At 37.9% G+C, this 15,885-nt stretch overlaps 1 protein-coding gene across 3 annotated transcripts in view; it reads right to left on the bottom strand.

Annotated features, from left to right (window-relative positions):
- The window catches only part of Shroom4 (shroom family member 4), a 211,295-nt gene that overhangs the window by 94,970 nt on the left and 100,440 nt on the right, over positions 1-15,885 (bottom strand). For all 3 annotated transcript variants that reach the window (XM_039099796.2, XM_017602065.3, NM_001191730.1), the window contains exon 2: positions 5,910-6,061. In XM_039099796.2, coding sequence (XP_038955724.1) covers positions 5,910-6,025 — 116 coding nt within the window. In that variant the 5' untranslated portion in view covers positions 6,026-6,061. The remainder of the gene's footprint in view (positions 1-5,909; positions 6,062-15,885) is intronic.

Raw genomic sequence — 15,885 nt, forward strand, 5'->3', positions numbered from 1 at the left:
CTATTATAAACAAGGCTGCCATGAACATAGTGGAGCATGTGTCTTTGTTATATGTTGGGGCATCTTTTGGGTATATGCCCAAGAGAGCTATAGCGGGGTCCTCAGGTAGTTCAATGTCCAGTTTTCTGAGGAACCTCAGACTGATTTCCAGAATGGTTGTACCAGTCTGCAATCCCACCAACAGTGGAGGAGTGTTCCTCTTTCTCTACATCCTTGCCAGCATCTGTTGTCACCTGAGTTTTTGATCTTAGCCATTCTCACTGGTGTGAGGTGAAATCTTTGTGTAGCTTTTAACTGGCGATTGCAGTCTAGTGTTATCTTTAAATTAAAATTTGTTTTTCTTTGACTTTGCCTTTAAACTGATTCCAACACCTTACAGTTTGCTCATTAGAGCTAAATAAAGCCCAACATATGTTCATGTCTAAGTCTGTATGAGATTTTACCTTTTTTCAAAAGCTACCTTTTTGGCACTTGAAATGATCTTTTATCCTATGGTTCTAAATTATATTTCATAGGCTCATATTTATGGACTTTTTATCAAAACTCAATTATTAGAGGATCCTGTGTGGGAGCAGTGCATTGGGTTCTAGTATCAAAGTAATGCTGGCTTCAAAAACAACCTGAATAATTATGCAACAGTCTCACATTCATAATGTTGTAACAGAGTCTAGGGTATTGTAAAAACTTTGAAGGTATTCACTGATTCAAAGTATATGAACCTAAATTACTTCTGGAAATTTCTGTTTGGGTATTAGTGTTGTTTTCGGTATGTCTGTTCTTTCAGGCTCTTTTATTATACAGCTTCTCAAAATTTTGGCATTTGAAACAGAAGAAGATATGTTAAATTCCTCTGTGATTTCAAGATTTCCTAAAATATACTCATTGTAATCTGTAGTTAATTCCAAAAACTATTTCTATGATGTTGTTTATCACTTATCATTTATATTTTATTTATGATTCATCTTTGTTTACTTGATTAAATTTGGTAGAGGCTTATCTATTAAATCTGTCTTCCTAGTCCTCAAAATCAAGCCCTTGGCATCAATATTATATTAGATCCTTAGATATGTAATTGTATTCTTCATTTTTAATAAAATATTGAATGTTATAAATTTACTTCTGAATAATAATCTCAAAGTTTTGATAAGTCATGCTTCTACCTTTATTATTTTTATTAGTTTGCTATTTTTCTATGATCTGATATTTGCATGCAAATGTGTTCTGATGTATTAAAGTTGTTAAAGATTTTTGTTTAAATTTGTAAAATTTGTACATTATTATCAGAAACAAAGCCAATGTCACTTCTCCTGCTAAAAATTTACATATATTTTCTCTGCAGCATAACATGGGATCATTTTAGATGTTCCATGAATACTTAAAAATAATAAACTGTAAAATATTTATAATATTCATTAATTAGAATGAATGACATGCTTTTCAACTCTTCCAAGTGTTTGCAGTTTGGTATTCTTTGTTTTCAAACTAAAGTTATATCAATGTCTTCAACAAAAATATTTTCATAATTGTTCTTTTTATAGTGCTAACATTGTTTACTTCATATATTTAAATATCATGATTTTTAGTTCAAAATGGCCACTCAGTCAGAGAGTCGCTGAGCTGGTGGTACTTGATAGCTGCTAGGAGAGGAAAAGGTAGATTGTTTAAGAGTGTGGCCCCTGGTAGGTAGATCAAAAACGGTCCAGTATATGACCACACAGTCAGGAATACATAGGTAGTATTAATTGGATTGGGAAGATGGGCGGATATAGAATTGGGGTAATGGATCTGGGAATAGATAGGGAGGAAAATGAACATTATCAACATACAATGCATAAAATTTTTAAATAATTCACAAAATATTCAAAATGGCTCATGACTATGATGTCTTTAATGTGGTTCACTAGTTTTCCATATAAAATAAATCTTTTGAAAACAGCACGGCATTATGGTTCTTATTTTTTTCCTTTTGTCAAGTAGAAAAGTGGCCTGCTAAGATGCCTTTTCGGAGCATGGATTGATTGGAAAGAGATGAAACTGAATGCTGAGAAGCCAGTGGGAAGGCTCTCAAAATAGTACAGGTGAGAAACCAAAAGTGATTGAATTAAGACAAAACAAGAGAGGTTTAGAGCAAGTGAGACATGTCAGGGCTTGAAATTACTTGCATTGGAGGAAGGTGAGACAAGAGGAGGCTGAGAGATAGATGCTTGCCTACCATATACAAGACCCTGGAGTTGCACACATGCACAAATGTGCACACTATAGATAGATAGATAGATAGATAGATAGATAGATAGATAGATAGATAGATGAGATAGGTTGGATTGGGTTTTCAGAATAAGCCATTTTATAAAGTCTCTTTGAATGCTCATGAACTTCAAAGGACTTAAGGCAAGACCTAAAGCCCAGCATTGTCAGTGATTTACTTAAACCAAAATCCTCTTACTCATGTCTAAGTCAATTAGATGAACCATTATAAAGTATAAGCACATCGCACCTCTTTCATGCACTGATTGATGAAGAACAGAGACCTCTTTCATAAACTGGAGGGAAAACTGGGACTAAAGAAGTAGGAGCTACATATACAGGCCAGGAGGGAAGGTTAAGTTTTCCACAAGAGGGCAGCACTACTTCATAAATTATGCATTGAATGCCTCACACAGAAAGGGCTGAAGTGGAGGTGCTGAAAAGGTAGAAAAGGTAGTAGGTAGGTAGGTAGGTAGGTAGGTAGGTAGGTAGGTAGGTAATGGAAGCCATAGAGCCTTTCAAACCATGAAGACCAAAGATCCTTGCTATCTCTAAGTTTATAATTATAGCCATTCCTAAGTGATGGTTTGTAGTGGCAGCTAATGCTCGTAGAGAGAAAGAAGACAAGGTGAGCGGTATAACCCCTATCTTTACATTCATCTGTGGGAATAAAGTCAGACCTCTCTGATGGTATTCATACTCTAGAAGTTCATTTGCCTCTCTACAACCAGCATCTCACAAGAGACATGTTTTCTGTTCAGATATTTGCTGCCTCTAATTGTTTTCCCCGGGAAATCATCCTCTAGACTTGGGTAGAGTGTACATTGCAGCGCTAATACATCTCCCATCTAACAGTGTTTGCCTATCCCAATTGTGCTTCTTTTGTACCTCAGAGAAAGGAACTTAAATTCCCCGATAGAGCATTATGGTCAAACTACCTTGATCTTGGAAGCTCAGCCCATTAATATCTGGTTAGTCTTGGAAGGGAAAAACCATTATGTAAAAGGTACTTTGTCTAAGTTATGTTATTTAATCTTCACAATAACAGTAAACAATGAGTACACAAGGCATACCCATGATTTAAGCTGCATCTGTAGCAGAGGACTGCTTTATCTGGCATTACTGGTAGGGGAGCCCCTTGGTCCTATAGAGGCTAGATGACCCAGGATAGGGGAACACTAGGCTGCTGAGGTGGGGGAGCACCCTCACAGAGGCAGGGGGAGGGAGGAGGGAATAGGGGGCTTGTGGAGGAAAAACTGGGAAGGGAGATAACATTTGAAATGTAAATAAATAAAATAACCAATAAAAAATAACCCTTCAAGGAACCCAAAGTTCCATGTAATAGAGCAAAAGACTAACATCTTTGAGTCTATCACATATTAAGGAAGAACTCTTATCAAACGAGCTCTCCATGAAGTCTTAAAATATAAATTATAACCAAGTCATAGTGGAAAAGACTTGCATACTTAAGGCCTTGGATTCCATCCCTAGCTTAGGAAAAGCAATTCTTCATACAAGATGGAATCAACGGTCATTGTAGCTATTATGTAGTAAACAACACTACTTACTATGATGCCTATATCTGGAAAGGCATGGCTTAGTGCTAAGTAGCAGATCTGCAGTTAACCAATGGGATGTTGTATAATCTGCCCGGTGTAATGCCAAACAGTTACTTTAGGAAAAGACTAGATAAGTTACAGGAGATCAATAAAAGAACTGATGGTAGCTCTCCTTCTGGCTTGGTTGCTGGGGTGTCATCAAGATAGGAAGTTTTTGTGACAATAAGGTGATGTGTTATGCTTGAAGTAGCATACTGTACTTGGAACGCTATAGGTGCATCTCAATGCAAGTGTCCAAGAGGAAACATATAAATACAAATTGAAACAGGAGCTGGTGAAAATTTCCATATAATAATTTCCATATTATGATGATGTTAGAGGAGGCGGAACGACCAAAAAACCCCACAATGTTTAAGGCATGGTCAAAGTAATGGTCAAGTAATAAAGGAGTCCAGTTAAAATAGGAACCAAAACAGTAGGACACAAAGACGCAAAGAGACTATGATAAAAGTCAGAGTGTCACATAGGCGCTTTATAATGTGGACCAACTCTGTCAAATGTCCTTTCGATGGCATACATGATAAAGACTGAAAACAATCTACTGGCTTTGACAATAAGGCAACATTTTGTGATGTTGATAGTTGTTACACTTGGATTACAGATGCCAAGTTCAGACTACAGGGATCCTAAAGGAAATGGAAGGTTAAAGAAAAGTATATGCTAGAAGGATAGACTCTGCTTTTGCTACAAACAAAAACAAAAGGAGGAAGAGAGCAGTTGCCAGAGGGAGAAAGAAAGATCATGGAAGATAATTTACATTTTCCTCTAATAATACATTGTAAATAATTTATACCATATGATATGATGTATTATAATAATCACTTTTTAATAACAACAGTGACGTAGAAACTTTGGCATGTATATAAGATAAAGAAAGGAAACTAACCACTGAAAAGGAAAAGCCTGAACCTTAGACGCCCACGGTAGAGGTGCTGCAGGAAAATGAAAGAAAGAGGCTGGGGGCGGAAGTCAAATGCGGCAGCAAGTTTCTAACATTGAGAGGTCCTGATATCCATCCCCAGCACCACAATAAAGTTGTGTGTGTGTGTGTGTGTGTGTGTGTGTGTTCCTAAGTATATAAATACAACATGCTGCATCCCTATGTTACTTGTATGACCATTTGGTATTGGATAACCAACTGGTGCTGATGCGCTCTTCTCTGAGGAATACGGTTTCTCAAGCTCTCAATAACAATCAAAGAAAAAAAAGGTCATGAATTTGAAAGAGTACAGGGAGAGAGGATTTAGAGGGAGGAAAAAGAAAGGTAAAATTATGCAATTATCTTATAATGTCCCAAAATATTGTAGAGAAAAAAATTGAACAGGCAGATGCCTTGGTGGAAGCATCAGAAAGACTCCAGTCAATGTCCCTGGCCGCACTTTTGCTTATGTAACTCCATTTTGCCAGAATCTATTTCTGATGGTTTACTTTTCTAATCACACCCAATCTTTAGCTCAAATTTTACCTCCTCTTTTGAATCTAATCCTGTGAATTCTATCAGACACAATCTCTTTTTCTCTTTAATTATTTTCTGTCTGACCAATCCAATTTCTGTGTGACCAATCCATGTAACAAACACAAACAATTCTGTGATTTTTTTTTACTGCTTCTTTAAAATTATATGCACATACATGCTTTCCCCCTTGCCTGTTAGACTATACATTCCTCAAGGGTAACATTTGTGTCTTGGAGTTTGCCATAGCCTCCAGAAAGCCTACTATGACTGGCAGTAGGGTTTCTTTAAATCTCTGGTGATATGTGATACTTGAACAACAAGTCTGTTGTGACAGAGAAGAGAGAAAATCCCCTGAGTTCTGAAGTACCTTGCATGTTTTGAGTCACTGAGTCCTCAGAATAGCAAATGAGTTCGGAAGAATAATTTATGTGAATACATGCAATGAGTGTTATGACAGGGTCAAAATATGAACCAAAGGCCCTTTGTCCATTTTGCCGTAGTTGTCTGCACAATTTTGCTCAGATGAAATACCCGTCTTCTTGATGATAATGACAGAGTCCTTTTCAATGGTCTCGGTGCCTGTGCCTTACCTCCTGACAATCAGCTTGAGGATCCTGAAGGAGCCTTTGATGAGGATGAGGGCCTCTTGGCGGGAGCCATACAATGGAGTGCCATTGATATTTACCAGTTCATCACCAGTCCGCATCTTCTGGGACAAGGCTGCCTTGCCTCCATCTTCAATCTGTGTTGCAGAGAACAAACAGAAAGCAGGTGGTGAGGGGACTTCTGCCCCATAATTTTACTTCCTGACCTCTCCCAACCTCGTAGCCACAAGTGAGATTGGGAAATCATTCCATTTAGTTCCAAGAAGTGCTGGGGAGCTGATCGCGGGTTACTTAGTGAAAGCAGAACGTGAATGAGCTCTTGGGAAGGAGACAAGACAGAAATAAGGCCATTCCTCCCTAAAAGGATGAATCTGGGAAGACAGTATTGCTAAAAAAGGAAGGGATGCTTAGAAGGAAGTTCATACGGGAGCTGAAGCAGCCCCATGGCATTGCAAAATGTGCACACAAATCAGAACTCCATCAAAACTTGGCAAATCTTTTCCTACCTTTAAACAGGCTTTGAAATCAGACAAACTTGTGTTTGGATTTTGGCTCTACTATTTTCTAGCTGTGAGATCCTGAGAAGGTTACCTAACACTTTGCCATCACATTACCTTACATGCAAACTGTAGCCAGCAAAAGCGCCCACCTCACCTGATTGTTTCATCACCTGTTTGAGGGCTCTGAGCTCTTAACTCAGCGTGAGTACCGATTATTATAACGAGGGGGTTGATGCTGAAAACCTGAATGGTGGTTTCTAGCTCAAAATTCCGTAATCAGCATCCCTAATTCTAAACATATGAAGTAAGGACAAAGTTGATTATCTCCATCTCTTCAACACATTCCTAGCATACTACTTGCCAATAGGCACTCGGCAAAAGCTAGGAATGTGTTTACTAATCTACCACAATCTAAACATTCCCCGTGAGTGGGGTAATCTTGGCAAAAGAAGTTTTTCAGGCTGGGGGACTCTGAAAACAAAACCAGGAGCAAGAGTCACTATGACAGGCAAAGCAAAGCAGAAAGGCCCTGAAGACCTGGTTTTCTAGTGAATTTTGTACAGAATGTTCTACTTACCACAGAAGTGAATTCCACCTGTTAGACTATTAATTCCATCTAGAATAATGGGGACATCTCATCCATCATTAATCTATTCCCCAAGCGCTTAATGTACTTTAGTATGCACAGAACAATAAACACACTAAGTGGCAGAGATACACAAATTAAAAAAGCTCTCAGCTCCCAGCCCCAGAAGGGAATTATTGTCTAAAGTTTATGTGCCCACTGAGAGATCTGGTTAAATAAAAATCCAGCCCACCCACATTAAGTGTTTTGGGGGATATGGGAAGTGAGAATGATTAAATCATACAATTCTTAGGGGACAGAAGCCTCTAAGTGAGATAACTACGGGCTGACTTTTACTGCTGCTATGTTTATACTTCTTTCATTCTTTTCCCTCAGTCTTTTATTACAGCTTCTGAACCCGTGCCCACACCATGAAAGTTAGAATATTGTTTTAGGTTGGTCAGCTTTTGTGAACTGTCAGGTAGGATCTTTTGAGTTCAAAGAAAAAATGCATTCAGGATTCTTAAAGCCCCATTAAATAAATTCTGGGTAAATCACAGACATTAAAAATATTGCTGCTAACCCAACATTCTTAAAAAAAATCTCTGAGATATCAAAGGCTAGCCAATTCTCTCTCTCTCTCTCTCTCTCTCTCTCTCTCTCTCTCTCTCTCTCTCTCACACACACACACACACACACACACTCTCTCTCTCTCTCTCTCTCTCACACACACACACACACACACACACACACTTACTTTTCCAGTACATGGACAACCAGTCAATATGAAATAAGCTAATAATGGCAAATGGGGAACAACTCTTAGCAAATGAATTAGAATTACACTGTTGTTTCCTTGTTATTAGCATTATTGCTTCATAGACACTACTGCCTGCATTAAAAGTTAACTACTAAGCCACATGTAATGACACATACTAGTGAAGGGGAGGCAGAAGAATTGGGAGTTCAACGTCAGTCCTGGCTATCTGAGACTCTGTTTCAAAAAAAAAAATCCAAGAACAACAAAGAAATGGCAGGGGAAATTGAAGGAAAGTACTGTAGTTGGGTTTCAGAAAATTGGCTTGAATGACTCATTCTTCTGGCTTGCATGAGAGGCCTGTAGCTTTAGGCTTTTTGTCAGTTAACAAATAATCATAAACAGGATTAACTAATGAATGCTAATAGGTTTTTCTCTACCGATGCACATTAGTCTTAATTTACTGTACACATTTTGTATTCATACAACTCAATTATCCATATTACTGCTACCCATAAAACACTGTCTCTTCCACGTATATTGATGTTAAGTGGAACCTCTTGTTAAGTATTCGGTTATAGCAACAAGATGTCTGTTTTTTCCAGGCCACAAGATAAAAAACCTTTTAACCTAAAATGCTTAATTAATGCTGCAGTTAAAACTTTCCTATTGCTATGGTAGCCGCGTCTATCTGCACTTAGGTAAAGACTATTTTTTTTTCAACTATGCTTGTAGGGCAACCTGTTTGCCCCATTCTGTATTCCACATCCCTTTTCAGTCACCAGCACAATAGATGTGTTCAGTGTAATAAGGCGACTTGAGGACAATTCCAAGGATACTCAGATAAGAAACAAGTGGGAGGTTTTTTGTTTTGTTTTGTTTTTGTTTCTGTTCTTGTTTGTGTGTGTTGTGTTGTGTGGTGTGTGTGTGTGTGTGTGTGTGCGCGCTCGAGAGTGTGTGCATGCATTCATGCACACAAGCGTGTGACCCAGCCCAATCCTAGGTCCCAGGTGTATCCAGATTAGGAAATAAGGCTCCATTTAACTGAATAGCCATTGAAATAGACCTCAAACTAGTCACTTTGTAGAGGCAGGCTATTTGTTGGACTGTATAACTGACTTGGTACTCGTCGGGACTTTTGGGTTTGTTTGCATTATTTTGGGGTTATTTTAATTACTGCACATCCCCTCTATGCTATATCCCCCTCCCCTCTGCTCTATTCTCCACTTCGTTATTTATCCCAACAACAGCTAGACTTCCAGGTCAGTAGCTAAAACACACGGTTATTTTTATGGACTATAAAAATGTTTGTTCATGTTCTTAGTAAGGAAAACGTAAGAAAAAGAATGAAGAATAACAAGAGAGGAAATTAAGCAACATAGAGGAAAAGAAACTAATCAAAGTGGATGAGAAAATAGGCAGCATATTTGAAAGAGTCAGCAAGGAAATTGCTATTAAAGTACAAGAAAACAGAAACGTTGGAAATGAAAAGCGCAAGACACCAAATAGACTCAACCAAGCAGAAGGAAGAGTAATAAAGTACAAGTCAAGGAGAGAGTATGCCCAAGCACCAATATGGACAAAACCAGATAAAAAGATCACAATAACCCAGGACATGATCAAAAACCAAGTCTAAGAATCTATGGGACTAATGTAAAAGCCTCTTCCATAAGGAGTACTTCTAAATTATGCAAAGGTGCTATATAAGCTGCCAAGAGAGAAAACTAGTGAATTCCTACCCAGCCCATGAACCCCAACAATGACCAACATGGCAAGATGTCCTCAATGGTACAGGAATGGCACTTACTTTTGGGGATTATCGGCAACTATTTAAGTGAACTTAAGGTCTATGCCACAAGAAAGAATCATGCCTGGCATTGTAAACTTATAATTACTGAGGTTATGGACCATAGAGAATTTACCGCCAATTTCTTAAACAAGTATAATTGCTAACTGTATTCTAAACACGTGTGGTTTTTTGTGTGCGCATGCGCTTGCAGTGTGTGCAGCTAGAAACTCTTATAGAAACCTGCAAATGGTCAAAATACAGAGGACAACTGACTGTGTGGTGCTCATTCCAAATTGACACATCGAAAACATACAATCCCACTCGGAGAACATCACAGATGAGACAAACAGAAAGAGCTTAGAGCCAGGAGATGAGACACTGTCTTTTTTTTTTTTTTTTAATCAGAAAAATAGTTCTTTTTTTTTTTTAATTAACTTGAGTATTTCTTATTTACATTTCGAATGTTATTCCCTTTCCCGGTTTCCTGGCCAACATCCCCCTAACCCCTCCCCCTTCCCTTCTGTATGGGTGTCCCCCTCCCCATCCTCCCCCCATTACCGTCCTCCCCCCAACAATCATGTTCACTGGGGGTACAGTCTTAGCAGGACCAAGGGCTTCCCCTTCCACTGGTGCTCTTACTAGGCTATTCATTGCTACCTATGAGGTTGGAGCCCAGAGTCAGTCCATGTATAGTCTTTGGATAGTGGCTTAGTCCCTGGAAGCTCTGGTTGCTTGGCATTGTTGTTCATATGGGGTCTCGAGCTCCTTCAAGCTCTTCCAGTCCTTTCTCTGATTCCTTCAACGGGGGTCCTATTCTCAGTTCAGTGGTTTGCTGCTGGCATTTGCCTCTGTATTTGCTGTATTCTGGCTGGAGACACTGTCTTTTAAGCATGACCGGGAAGCTGCACCCAGGAAATTTCAGCAATAAAACCACATACACAAGACTTGCTTATGACAAAACCAGCAAACATGCCAACTCAGATGGGGAGAAAGCTCACAAACCCTTGCCCATAGATGAAGAGCTATAGGAAATTAATGACTCTGGAGAAAGGGAGAATCAGTGCTCTTGAGGGATGAGCTTCCTGATAGGTTATCCAATCCTTCCTGATAGGTTAGCCAATCCTTAGCAGTCAGCCAGAAACTAAATAGACTCAGCAGTTTCCAGATAATGGAGACAGGGAGGAATGATATAGAGAATGAATGTAGATAGTATTTGTGTATATATGTAGCAATAATAATTAAAGAAGATGTCAATGATTTGAGAAGGAGTAGGGGAACATGGGAGGGATGGGAAGAGAGGTACGAAAATGGTGTTGAAACAGTACTCGGGTTTGGAATTGTCAAAAAAATTAAATTACAAACAAAATAAAATCTCCTAAAAACCAGAAAAGGCAAATAAGCAATAGTAAAAGCTACACTGGGGGAAAGGATAAGTCTCCAAGAAAAGCAGAACTATCAGAATAATGTCAGCTCTCTTGTCAGTAACACTTTAAGCCACAAAAGCGTGAAATGACATGCACCAAATACTGAAAGCAATTAACAACTAAGATTGTTATATCCAGCAAAGTTATCAGTCAAAACTGATAGAAAATAAGGACACTGAGAAGCAATCATAAGGCAAGGCTGTTCATGATGACCAAGGTAGTATTGCAAAAGATACCAAAAGAAATACTAAACACAGGGGAAGAAGAATGCCTCATTCAAAATCCCACAGAAAAGATATAAACAAAAAAAAGGGAAAGATAGTGAGAAATCCATCACATCTACTACAGTGAATCAGAAACCCCTAATACTAGTGCATGAGAAAGTTAAGGAAAAAGCAGTAATGCAGACAACCAGAAATGCAATCATTAAAATAAGAGAAATCCATAATCATCTCCCAGTAATACCCTTAATTATAAATGCTCTTAACTCATGATCAAGGAGACACAGACAGGTTCACTAGACTTCAAAACAAACCTAAAACAAATCTAGATGGAACTTGCTCTTGTCTGTAAGAGAAATGTCAGGATCAACGCCGCCCACTGACTGAGAATCAAAGGATGGAAATCAATCCATCAAGTAAATAGAAGCTGAAACAAGCTGGTGCGGCTATTCTGCTATTTGATAAAGTAAACTTCAAACTAAAATTAGAAGAGATAAGGACTACTACATATTACTAAAGGGAACAACAGCTTATTAAGATGTACCAATTGCAAATATGCTTCCTTTTTTAAGAGCCAGTGGGCATAAAAGATATGATAACGGTGGACAGTTTTAAAACGTCACTCATCTCTAGATAGGTTATCCACAAAATTCATCCACAAAAATAAACTTCAGAATTAAACTGCAGCATAAATCAAGGAGGCCTAACAAATACTACAACCAACAAAACCATAATATACATACTTCTCAGAAGCTCTTGGAATGTTCTCTAAAAATAGACCACATTCTAGCATAAAACTAGATTGAATGAGATTTATGATTTTAAATTGTTTTAAATACTTCATGTGAATGTGTCCATGTGTGTTCATAGAGCCCAATGGAGCCAGAGTATTAGGTAGTTGTGGGATGTTCAAATGTGGGTGCTAGGAATCAAACCACACCTCCTTGCAAAAGAAGGACAAACTCTTAACTACCTGAGCCCACAAACAAATCTAAAAAGTCAAAAGAAATCAAGATTGTTTCTTGTACTTATCAGAACATAGTTAAATAAAAGAAGTCAACAGCAATAGATAGTACAGAATCTACACACATACTTGGGGATTGAGCCATAGTCTATTGAATAACCAATGAGCCGTTTAAAAATCAGGGAGGCAAAATTTAAATTCCTATCATAAAATGAAAGCACAATTTGATATCTGTGCTTTATATGAACTAGTTATAGCTATGAGTGCTTACATTGTTAAAATCTGATGGATTTCACATGAATATCCTGATGATGCAACTCCAGATTTTAGACAAATAAGCACAAAGCAAACCTTACAGCAGTAGGTAGTAAGAAATAACAGAGATCAGGAATGACATTAATGAAATCGAGACGAAAAGGTCAATAAGTAACATCAATCTGTTGCCCAGTAATTATGTGGGGGAGAGTTGATAAAGCACTCTGACTAAGGTGACATGCATGGACACCTAGGCTTATAGTGCTAGAGGGTCAGAGTTCTCGATGGAACATAAAGTCATGGTAGCAGGAACAGGAACATCTTGGGCCATAAGCTTGGAATGGAGAGGGTGAACAGGAAATGGCACGAATAGTTAAATTCTCCAACATCTGTTCCAAAGACAGGCTATAAACTACACAACCTGTCATCAATTTCAAACAAGTATTCAAGTCCCCAAGACAATGGAGGGCATTTCCCATTCAAAACACAAGTTGTAATTCATTAATTAACAAAAAAAGATTGATTAACCCCCTAAGCCAAACTAACAAAATACAGATAATATCCATATTAGAAAATAAGAGATGAACAAGAAAGCCCGAGGATTATTAGGGAATGCTTTGAAAAGCTTTATTTGAAGAGTTAGGAAACCTAGAAAATACGGATTTTCCTAGACATATTTAGCCAGCCAAAATTAAATCAAAATTATATAAATAACTTAAGCAAATCCCTAACAACCAATGAGATTGAATCAGCCTTAAAACTCTCCCCATAAATAAAAAAGTTTCAGCTGCCTACTTCTATCAAATCTTTAAGGAAGAGCTAACACCAACGTCCCTAAAACTGTTCCACAAATAGAATGTGAAGAGATCCTACCAACAAAACTATACGCCAATCTCACTAATCATCGGATATGCTAAAATACAAAGTGTATAGAAGAAAAAGGACAATATCTGATGTGTGATGAATTTAAAGTTTTGAGCAACTGTTGGTATCAATATGCATCACACAATTCAGTATAAATGACAGTTAATATAGTCATTCAGGGTTAGAACTTGGCTAGTAGAAAATAGCCATGTAGCTGGAAATTACATAGAAAATCATACAAACGAAAGCCAGGTAGCTTCTGCAATTCTAGAACAAGTTGATTGGCCTTGGAATGTCATTTCCCCTCTTTGTAGATTCCCTTACCTTACTGATAAACTATGCGGGCCTGACTAGTTGAGCTCTTGGTATATGACATCTCTGGGACTTTACAGCTCTAACATTTAATGGTGTGGTAGTTTGAGTGACAATGACAATGACCTCCATGGACTCATATATTTGAAGGCTTGTTTCCCAGTTGGTAGAACTGCTTTGGGAAGGATTAGGAGGAGGTGAGGCCTTGTTGGAGGAGGTGTGATATTGGAGGTGAGCTTTGACATTTCAAAAGTCTCCTATCATTCTTCCTCTGTCTGTCTCTGTCTCTCCCTGTCGCTTGTGGATAGGATGTAAATTCTCAGTCACTGCTCCAGCCCCATGCCTGCCTGCCTGTTGCCATGCTCCCCACCATAATGGTCATAGACTCTAAGCCTCTGGAACCATGAGCCCCCAAATTAAGTGTTTTCTTGTCTAAGTTGCCTTCTCATGGTGTTTTTCACAGTAATAAAAAAGTGACTAAGACAGTGGCCTGTGTAAAGGTACTAGGGGCAGGTAAAATTCCTCTGCTAACATACTCTCTTGGCTTCTGTCCTCCTTGCATTTTGATGTTAGCAGTTTTCTACCTCACCCAACCTGCTTAGTTTCCATCTCTCAATTCTCTTCAGTTTTGGTTGGAATGGTTAATAAGGCACAATGGGGAGCAAAAATAATAATAATAATAGGTCCCAGAAGCCACACTTTTCTTTTTTTTGCTAATCAGCAGGTCATTTGGAAATATTTGGAAAAATTCTCTGAAACTGACAACAAAGTGGTAAGTCAGCCCCTGAGAGAAAAGGCAGAGGAAAATGGGTTTAGCAGAACTTGCAGGATTTTAGTCAGCTAAATATGAGCAGATATTTGTTTGAATCTTTTTTTTTTTTGGTTCTTTTTTTTTGGAGCTGGGGACCGAACCCAGGGCCTTGCAGTTCCTAGGCAAGCTCTCTACCACTGAGCTAAATCCCCAACCCATGTTTGAATCTTTTAAAATAATTTTTAGGAGATATACAAAAGCCAAAGAAAGAAAAAAGATAGATTAGGTTTATATTATACAACTTCATTCAGTAGGAAAAATACCAGCTCTAACAACAGCCAACAGATGCTGAATGTTTTGACAATGGTATAAGAACATCATTAAAAAATGAAGAAATATAAATATCCAATAAATATACAAAAATAAAAATAAAAATCTTTAGGCAGCAGGGAAACTCAAGTCAAAATTAGATTTAGGGGCTGGCAAGATGGCACAGCAGGCAAAGGTGCATATGGACAAGCTTGACAACCTGAGTTCAACCCCCATGAACAACACGGTGGGAGGGGAGAACTAACTCTTGAGAGTTATTCTCTGGTCTCCACATGTGCACACACAAACACACACACACACACACACACACACACACACACACACACACACACACACAAATTTAAATCCTAAAGTCATATTAAGGCTCCATCCATCTTATTCCAGTCAGAATGGGAATCATTAAAAAAAAACAAAAAAACAAAAAACAAACAAACAAAAAAAAAACAAGACAAGACAAAAACAAAAACCAAACCAAACAAACAAACAAAAAACCATAGATTCGGGGGACAGGAACCCTTATACATTTTGGTTAGAATATAAGTTAGCCCAGCCAGTAAGATGTTCCTTGTAAGCTAACAATAGAACTACCAAATTACCCAGTTATACCACTCCTGGGAATAGATTCAAAAGTACCAAAGTCAGCCAACTTAAGAGGTACTCGCATGCCCATGTTTTTATGCCACTATTTATAATAGTCAAGTTATTGAATCAACCTAGGAGCCTAGGTGCTCATCAAGAGATGAGAAGATTAAGAAAATGAGAAAATTAAGAAAATATGTTTGTATATATTAATATGCATGTGTTATATATCATATATGCATAAATGTATTATATGTGTTAATATGATATATAAACACACACACAATGGAGTTTTATTTAGTTGTGAAGAAAAGTTATTGATAAGTTGTTTTCAGGAAAAGAGGTGGAACCAGAGATCATCCTATTGAGAAAAGTAAGTCAGACTCACAAAAAGTAGTACATATTTTGTCTCATATGTAAAATCTTGCAGTAGGGAAAAGACATGAAAGTAAAGGGAGATTAATAGGGATGTAGAGATGGAAAAGTGAAGGGTATAATAAGAAATAGAGGCTGTGAATATGATCAAGGTAAATACATACATTTGAAAATGGTATGATACAACTGCTTACTTTGTAAAGTTAGAAACCCTACTAATAAAATAAGCACAGAAAACCAAAATCAATGATGTGATTATGATTACCTCTACTTCA

This window comes from Rattus norvegicus, chromosome X (genome assembly GCF_036323735.1).
Source record: "Rattus norvegicus strain BN/NHsdMcwi chromosome X, GRCr8, whole genome shotgun sequence".
In the NCBI taxonomy this organism is placed as follows: Eukaryota; Metazoa; Chordata; class Mammalia; order Rodentia; family Muridae; genus Rattus; species Rattus norvegicus.